Source organism: Triticum dicoccoides, chromosome 7A (genome assembly GCF_002162155.2).
Source record: "Triticum dicoccoides isolate Atlit2015 ecotype Zavitan chromosome 7A, WEW_v2.0, whole genome shotgun sequence".
Classification (NCBI taxonomy): domain Eukaryota; kingdom Viridiplantae; phylum Streptophyta; class Magnoliopsida; order Poales; family Poaceae; genus Triticum; species Triticum dicoccoides.
In genome coordinates, this window is record NC_041392.1 from 224,632,069 (window position 1) to 224,640,871 (window position 8,803).

Consider the following 8,803-nt stretch of genomic DNA (forward strand, 5'->3'; position numbering starts at 1 on the left):
CCTTGGTTGCCTTGGTTCGCTTGATTGCGCTCTTGAAGAATTTGCATGATCAACTGTGTGTTTGCATTGGTTGCGGCCATCACAGCTTGCCATGCCTCCGGAGGAGGAGGAGGTGGTGGCGGATCTTGATTCTGATTCTGATTGGTGCTCTTAGCGGGAGCCATCCTGAAGAGGTTGACCACCGTTAGCACATTGACAGATAAAATGAAGATGAATCCAACGGAATGAAAATTGCAACATAAACTCTTCACATCCGAACATAAGAACAAATGCATTCCTCTTGAAATGGTCACATATCCATAAATTGAGAAGCCACTTAGAATTTAGGTAGATAAATAAATCAACAAGGTACGGATCAAGAACGAATACTCGGTAAGAAATCCCAATCTCAAACCAAATATCCGTGGAAGAAGAACTAGAGCTACAAGAATTCCCACCTATGAAACTCCCGAACCTTTCCGGTTATGCAATCAGGTGTTGGGGATACAGGGGAAGCATAATATCTCGCCCAAATCTAGCAAATCCTACATCCAGTTGTATCTATCCTTCAACACATAACCGAGAAAAACTTCGGAAACCATCTACCTCAACCTTCGAAAAGCATCCGTTATACAAGTTATGGCGATACTCCCGAACTCCCGCCCCAGTACTGGGTGGCGTCGAGGTTATCTCACCAACGAACTGCATAAAAGAGATTTTCGATGTCGGCGTACTCAACTCAGGTATTCCAGAACTGCAACGATAAAATTGTGACGACAACACCTCAGAGCTCAACTCCCTGGGACACTGCGACAACCCCTAAAGACAGGAGGCACCAAGAACAATGTTCTCGTCACAAAACCATCAGAACGATTCCAAGATACCCGCGTGATCCTAATTTTTTTAGTGAAATTTGAGAAGAGAAGAGTTAAAACTCTACGTCAGGATGCCTTACCAGAGCGATGAGGAGACTGGGAAGTAAAAAGAATTCCTAAACTCTCCGATATATAATTCCTAAATGACTCAAAACATTTTTCTAGACACAACTCGTCCGCTAAAGACAATCAAGCAATGGGGCTCCTAAGGTCGGGGAAGGCTCTGATTACCAACTTATAACGCCCTCGATGCGACTATAGCTCCCACGTGTCGAGGCACGACTTAGAGACATAACCGCATTGAAAGCAATGTCGCAAGTTAGGCAATCTTCACAACATCCCATGTAATATAGATAATAAAAGGGGAGATACATAGTTGGCTTACACTGGCCACGTCAATCAAAGTACACAAATAGCATTACAACATTAAAACACTCATGGCCCGACTACGGCGCCAAAATGAAAGATAAACCCAACATGCGACACGGTCCCGATCACCCCAACTGGGCACCACTACTGATCATCAGGGAACGAAACAAAACAACGATTCAATATCTTCATCGAGCTCCCACTTGAGCTGGGTTGCGTCATCTGCACTGGTATTATTGGCACCTACAACTGTTTGGAAGTATCTGTGAGTCACGAGGACTCAGCAATCTCACACCCGCGAGATCAAGACTATTTAAGCTTATGGGAAGGGAAGGGGTAGTGAGGTGGAGCTGCAGCAAGCACTAGGCATATATGGTGGCTAACTTATGCGAAGGAGAGCGAGAAGAGAAGCAATGCATGGTCGAGAAAACTATAAGTGATCAAGAAGTGATCCTGAAACTACTTACGTTCAAACATAACACAAGAACCGTGTCCACTTCCCGGACTCCGCCGAAAAGAGACCATCACGGCTACACACACGGTTGATTCATTTTAATTAAGTTAAGTGTCAAGTTCTCTACAACCGGATATTAACAAATTCCCATCTGCCACATAACCGCGGGCACAGCTTTCGAAAGTTCAAACCCTGCAAGGGTGTCCCAACTTAGCCCATCACAAGCTCACACGGTCAACGAAGGATATTCCTTCTCCCGGGAAGACCCGATTAGTCTCGGAATCCCGGTTACAAGACATTTGGACAATGGTAAAACAAGACCAGCAAGATCGCCTGATGTGCTGACATCCCGATAGGAGCTGCACATATCTCGTTCTCAGGGCAACACCGGATGAGCACTCCGTACAACTAAAACCATCCTTTGCAGTGCCACCTTAGGGAAACTTGAGGGATGGTTTTAGTTGTACGGAGTGCTCATCTGGTGTTGCCCCGAGAACGAGATATGTGCAGCTCCTATCGGGATGTCGGCACATCAGGCGGTCTTGCTGGTCTTGTTTTACCATTGTCCAAATGTCTTGTAACCGGGATTCCGAGACTAATCGGGCCTTCCCGGGAGAAGGAATATCCTTCGTTGACCGTGTGAGCTTGTGATGGGCTAAGTTGGGACACCCCTGCAGGGTTTGAACTTTCGAAAGCCGTGCCCGCGGTTATGTGGCAGATGGGAATTTGTTAATATCCGGTTGTAGAGAACTTGACACTTGACTTAATTAAAATGAATCAACCGTGTGTGTAGCCGTGATGGTCTCTTTTCGGCGGAGTCCGGGAAGTGGACACGGTTCTTGTGTTATGTTTGAACGTAAGTAGTTTCAGGATCACTTCTTGATCACTTATAGTTTTCTCGATCGTGCATTGCTTCTCTTCTCGCTCTCCTTCGCATAAGTTAGCCACCATATATGCCTAGTGCTTGCTGCAGCTCCACCTCACTACCCCTTCCCTTCCCATAAGCTTAAATAGTCTTGATCTCGCGGGTGTGAGATTGCTGAGTCCTCGTGACTCATAGATACTTCCAAACAGTTGTAGGTGCCCATAATACCAGTGCAGATGACGCAACCCAGCTCAAGTGGGAGCTCGATGAAGATATTGAATCATTGTTTTGTTTCGTTCCCTGTTGATCAGTAGTGGTGCCCAGTTGGGACGATCGGGGATCAAGCATTTGGGGTTTTCTTCTTTTATTTTGGTTCCGTAGTCGGACCTTGATTGTATTCTGGATGATGTATGTTTAACTTGTATTTGTGTGAAGTGGCGATTGTAAGCCAACTCTTTATCCCTTTCTTATTCAGTACATGGGATTGTGTGAAGATTACCCCTCTTGCGACAAAACTACCATGCGGCTATGCCTCTAAGTCGTGCCCCGACACGTGGGAGATATAGCCGCATGGTGGGTGTTACAAGTTGGTATCAGAGCCTTCCCCGACTTAGGAGCCCCCTGCTTGATCGAATCGCTGATGTTGTTGAGTCTAGAACAAAATGTTTTGAGTCTTAGGATTATATATATCGGAGAGTACAATTATTTTTACTCCTCAGTCCCTTCGTCGCTCTGGTGAGGCCTCCTGACGTAGAGTTTTGACTCTCCTCTCCTCAAATTTCACAAAAAAAATTAGGATCACGTGGGTATCTTGGAATCGTTTTGATAGTCTTGTGACGAGAACATTGTTCTTGGTGCCTCCTGACATTTAGGGGTTGTGGCAGTGTCCTAGGGAGTTGAGCTCCGAGGTGTTGTCGTCATAATTTTATCGTTGCAGTTCTGGAATACCTGAGTTTCACCGACATCGAAAATCTCTTTTATGCAGTTGTTGGTGAGATAACCTCGACGCCACCCAGTACTGGGGCTGGAGTTCAGGTGTATTGCCATAAATCGTATAACGGATGCTTTTCGAAGGTTGAGGTAAATGATTTCCGAAGGTTTCTTGGTTATGTGTTGAAGGATGGGATACAGCTGGATATAGGTATTGTTAGTTTGGGTGAGATATTATGCTTCCCCTGTATCCCCAACACCTGATTACATAACCAGAAAGTTTCGGGAGTTTATAAGTGGGAATTCCAGTAGCTCCTAGAATATCTTTCCAACAGACACATGATACGATATGGGATCTATCATATTTTTGTTTCCTGCTTATTCTGCAAGCCAATCCTTTGTTTTGCTTTTTTCAGTTGTGGTATTCGAGTTGCTTCGAAGTCAAGTGTTGAATCCATACCTTTTCCTAAGCGGTGTTCTCACATTTGGATGTGGATGCTAATCCTTCGTGATAATCAACATTGTCATGTCAATCCTTTTCAACCGGTGTGCTCCTCTTCAAGTGGATCCAAGCATTTTCGACATCCGCAAGTTCAATTCTAAGTTTTTTTCTCAACGGTATTTGTTTCATCCGTCTCCAAGTTGCCTTTGTTTTACCCACCCTCCCAGCCTTTTTCTTCAAGGACTTGGATTTCTTAATCAAGTATCCTTTTATTGATGGGAAGTCTCTCCATTATTTTCCGTCAATGTTCTTATCCAGTGATTCTCAGGAAGATACTAACGGAGCTTCAAGTTCATCATTCTTCGTTCTCTTTCTTCTTCGGTGGATCCAACTCAAGCTTTCAGTGTTGATCGTATTCCTTTCCTCGTTTCAAATGTTTTCTCATGCCGATGCACCTGTTAATCGTCCACCTCTTGCTATTTTTGTATTCTGAATGTTGAACATATCTCGGAAGCTCCGTGTTTCCATTCTCGATTTGTTCAAGTTATTTCGAGGTTGTTATCTCATTCAAGCCATTTAATTCAACCGGCGCAACCTCTCTTTTAAATCATTCCAATGATTTTTCTCTTGAGTGGGCCCTAACCCACAGGTCTTTTCCCAGGATCTTACCTGACTCATCTTATTTTCCCGGAGTTACTCTCAAATTCTTTTCCAAGTTTGACGTAAGAATGAATTGTCATCAGTCAAATGTCTTTCACCAAGATCTTTCAAATTATTTTCATCGTTAGCTCAACTTCTTCATTATTCATTCTCCCGGAGTATCTCAATAATTCATGGTAGTGTTTCTCGTCGTCATTCTCGAATTTTGAAGACCGAAGAAGAGTTTTCCTCCAAATCTTATCCGTTCTCTCAAAGATTCGTGATTCTAGATTGATGCCATCCTCTCATAATTACTTTCGATTGTGAGAATTCTTTCCACCCATACGGAGTAATTCAAGAGTCTTTTCAGTATGATTCTTCGGAGCCCATCATCTCAGAATTATTCATTCCATCTTTCAGCTCTCGTTCTCCAAATCTTACAGGTGGATCATTCAAGTATTCTCTAATCAACTCGGGATCTATTTGTTCTCATGTATCTAAATCCCATCAAGTATCTTCTTCCGTTTTCCAATTATTCCCGTGAATTGTGCCTTTGCTACTTTCATTTTCAATTCTTACGGTGGTTCGTTCAAGATTTCTCTTCCTTCTTCATCATATTAATTTATCTGTTGTTTCAGTCCTACAGGTGGTTCCTTGAAGACCTTCTCAAGTTTGCGCTATATCTCTCTTAATCCTTTCTACGAGAATAAGTAGTATGCCAAATCCGTTGCTTGTCATCAATTTAAATTGGTGAAGGATACGCATAACGTAATTCTTATTCTTGTTTCATCCAAATGATTAATTCCTTATTCCGGAGGTTCATCAAAATTGTTGATTTCAATTGTTTCATCTTTTCTTTTCCCGGAGTTCCAAGCTCTCATCATCACAAAGATCCATCTAATCATTGCAAGGCTTCAATCTTGTTCGCTTCAAACCTTCAATTCTTTTATGTTATCTTTTCCTATCCAGAGCTCTTCATGGAGGCTCAACATGGTGGTCCGTCAAGGATTCTTTTCATTTTTCAATTGTTCTTCAAGTTTTCTCTCGAAGCTAAGATCCGCCAAGCTACACTCTCAAATAAACATGGTGTTCAACGCATGTCTTATTTTGAGGAGTTCAAGCATTCTTCATATTGCATTCCGAAGTGCAATTCTTCCTACTTTTATCTTTTGAGGTGGTGTTATGTCATTTTGACAGTTTCCTTCATGCTTCACGATTGACAAGTTGTCAGGAATGAGATACTTAAACCCATCACTTTCTTCCTTGGAGTTATCTTGGTATAGATTTCACCTAAAGCCTTCCATTGGGATTGTTGCTCTTTGTGATGATTACCTATGATCCAAGTTTTCTTATCACCCCGGTGGAAGAAGCTTTCTATCTTTTCTAGCTCTCAATCAAATCTTTTTACTGTGAGTGGCAGGTTGTCACCTCATAATTTTGAGATGTCTTCCATAAGCCCACATCAAGCTTATCCTTTCATTGTTGATAATCCAACAACTCCGTTCTAGCTTTTGTTGTAAGCATGTTTGCTCAAGATCTTGTTTCCCTCCGTTCATTCCATTCCATTCTTTCATTTCTTCCGGAGGCATAGTGATGTTGCTCTCTTCACTCATCATCTCGGATTGTGAGGACCATGTTCTCTTCATGCTTATCCATTTAACCGGAGTGTTGTCGTAATTGATTTTTATCGTTCCTTGTACATCTTGTTTCAACCGGAGTGCTTGCATGTACTTTTTGTCCTTTGTAACCCTTTTCTTATGTCTTTCAACCTACAAGGTTCTAGTAATGTTCATTGTTCTTCTTTTCTAACGGAGTGTTTTCAACTTTGTTCATCTCCGTTGTATTCTTCTTTCCAATTGTTTATCCTGTCAAGGTTCATTGGTTTCACTCGTTTGTCAAAGAAGCAACTTTGTTTTACCTCTTCCTCTTCCGTTTCTCTCCGGTGCCATCCTAGATCTCGGGACGAGATCCTCTCGTAGTGGTGGAGTGTTGTAACGCCCCGAGACCGATGCCCCAGGTGTCTTCCAGTTATTCGATGTTGTTGCCTTGTCATTCGCTTGCGTGTTGCATCTTTCCATGTCATCATCCGCATTGCATCTGCATGTTTTTGAAACTTGCATTCGTCCGGGTCTCCCAGTTCCTTCCGTTGTCCGTGCTGAGCCCAGACATACTTGAACGCGCCCGCGGCACCTCCGAAATATTATTTTATAAGTGGCCGGAAGATGTTCTCAGAATGGGTTGAAAGTTGGCATGCGGTGTTGTTATGTTGTAGGTAGGCCGCCTACCAAGTTTCATCGCGTTCGGAGTCCGTTTGACACCCCAACAGTTAACTATAGAGGCATTATAGTCGGTCTATCGTCGGACGTTTCCGGTCTTCGGAAATGGTTGCCGGGCTGCACTCCTTCCCCTCTCATCTCATCCCACTCCCACACTAAACCAACCCACCGACCCCCCTCGTGTGCACGTCCGAAATTTACCCGAACCTAACCCGGGCAGTCGTCACCGTTGGATCCGGATCATCCCCAAACACCCCCAAACTATCATCATTTTATTTATTGGACTCCTTATCATACTTATTGTCGTCCGTCGGATTTCGATCCGATGATCCAAATCCCTCTCCTTTCACCTACATGCTATATATAGCCCCCTAACCCTAAATTTTAGGCCCCTGTTCCATCCACCCATCGCCGCCACCACTTCACCAACTCCCACCTCGGGATTCCCATCGATCCAACCAGCGACCTTCTCCCAATCCAATCTCCCCAACCGCCTCTTGTGTTTTCTGCGCCACACAAATCCCGGCAGCCCCAAGCTGCTCGAAGCCAAGACCTCACCCCAGCGAGCAGCTCATCCACAAGCTCTTCTGCCACGCGCCTCCTCCTTCCTCAGCCTCGCTCGCCCTCACCTTCCTCGCCGCCTGCGCTCGTCATGGCCGGAGGTTCCACCCGAAGATCAGCAAGCGGTGCCGCCTCTCGCAGGTCGTCTTGCGCCCCTGCTCCTTCTTTTTCCCCTGCCCCACTCTCCTCTTAGTGCCCTCTCTCAATCGCGTGCAGGATGGCCATGGGAGCAGCTCAAGGAGCACCACACCACGACCACCGTTTGTCCTCGTCGCCGCCCTTCGGAACCTCACCGGAGAACGCCGTGTGCCCTCTCCTTCCCGTCTCCTACCTCGCCGTCCAGACACCGCGTCGCCATCCAGGACCCCGTTGGCCTCCCCTTTCTTGTACTGCACGAAGAGGACGACGCATCCAGCGAGCGCCCGCTCGTCCCAGCCGCGTCCCTCAGAAGCTCGCCGCCACGGAGCTTCTCCGGTCTCTCCTCCGCTCCGACCCAGGCCTCCGGCGACCTTGCCATCGTCGTCTCCTAGGAGCTCGTCCGTTTCCCAAGGGCTCCACCCACCGCGCCCTTCGACGGAGTCCACGATGTCCGGCTCGTCCCACCTCCCGCAGGCCTCCCCGTCGCTTGCCGGAGCCCCATCGCTGCCGTGTTGAACTCGCCCCTGCCTTTTGCCTCGCCTCTGCTTCGAGCGACAGAACACCGCCCCCTGCGTTGACCCATTCCAGTGCCTGCATGGACAAGCACCAAGCACCAAGGCCCGGCGTGCCCTGCCAGGCCGCCTCCTCCACAGATCTGGGCCAAGCCCATGGAGAGACCCCCCCTTCAGACCTCTATGCTGTTGGGCCAACAGATACGGCCCGTTTCATGTCTTTTTTCCATAGAACGTTTTTCCTATTTATCCAAAGAATGTCAGTTTTGCAGTAAAGCCCCTCATGTACATGCATTTAATAACTCTACAACCGTGCATCGGTTTTAAACAAACTTTATATGAAAAATGTTTAGAATTTTGTCTAGTTTCATAATATGCTACTTTCATACATGTTTAAAATGTTTAAACTTCTGTTTGCATTAATTTGCTTAAATGCCATGTTGAAATGATTTATTTCATAACTAAATAACCGTAGCTCGGTTTTAAATAAACTTTATATGTAAATGGGGTAGAAAAATGCCTAGTTTAACTTGGTGGCTTTACTTTGCATGTTTAATAACTCTAAAATTGTGTTTAGGGAAGAACAGTACCAAATTCAAATATTGCACATGGGGATTTTCCGGATATGTTGTTTGTTATATCCGGCCTCATTTAAACTTGCCTAGATAGGTAGTTTTTATATGCTTCACCTCTTGTCATGCTAACCAACATTTAATATTATTGCATACATAAATGGGAGAGAACTAAATAAGCCATGTGGTGT

At 45.1% G+C, this 8,803-nt stretch overlaps 1 protein-coding gene across 1 annotated transcript in view; it reads left to right on the plus strand.

The window, feature by feature from the left end:
• Nucleotides 1-8,358, plus strand: part of LOC119333406 (wiskott-Aldrich syndrome protein homolog 1-like) — a 119,262-nt gene extending 110,904 nt beyond the window's left edge. Inside the window, exons 2-3 of the mRNA XM_037606309.1 lie at nucleotides 7,218-7,531; nucleotides 7,607-8,358. Of these exons, the coding sequence (XP_037462206.1) occupies nucleotides 7,218-7,531; nucleotides 7,607-8,044 (752 nt within the window). The 3' untranslated portion in view covers nucleotides 8,045-8,358. The remainder of the gene's footprint in view (nucleotides 1-7,217; nucleotides 7,532-7,606) is intronic.
• Nucleotides 8,359-8,803: the final 445 nt, after the last annotated feature.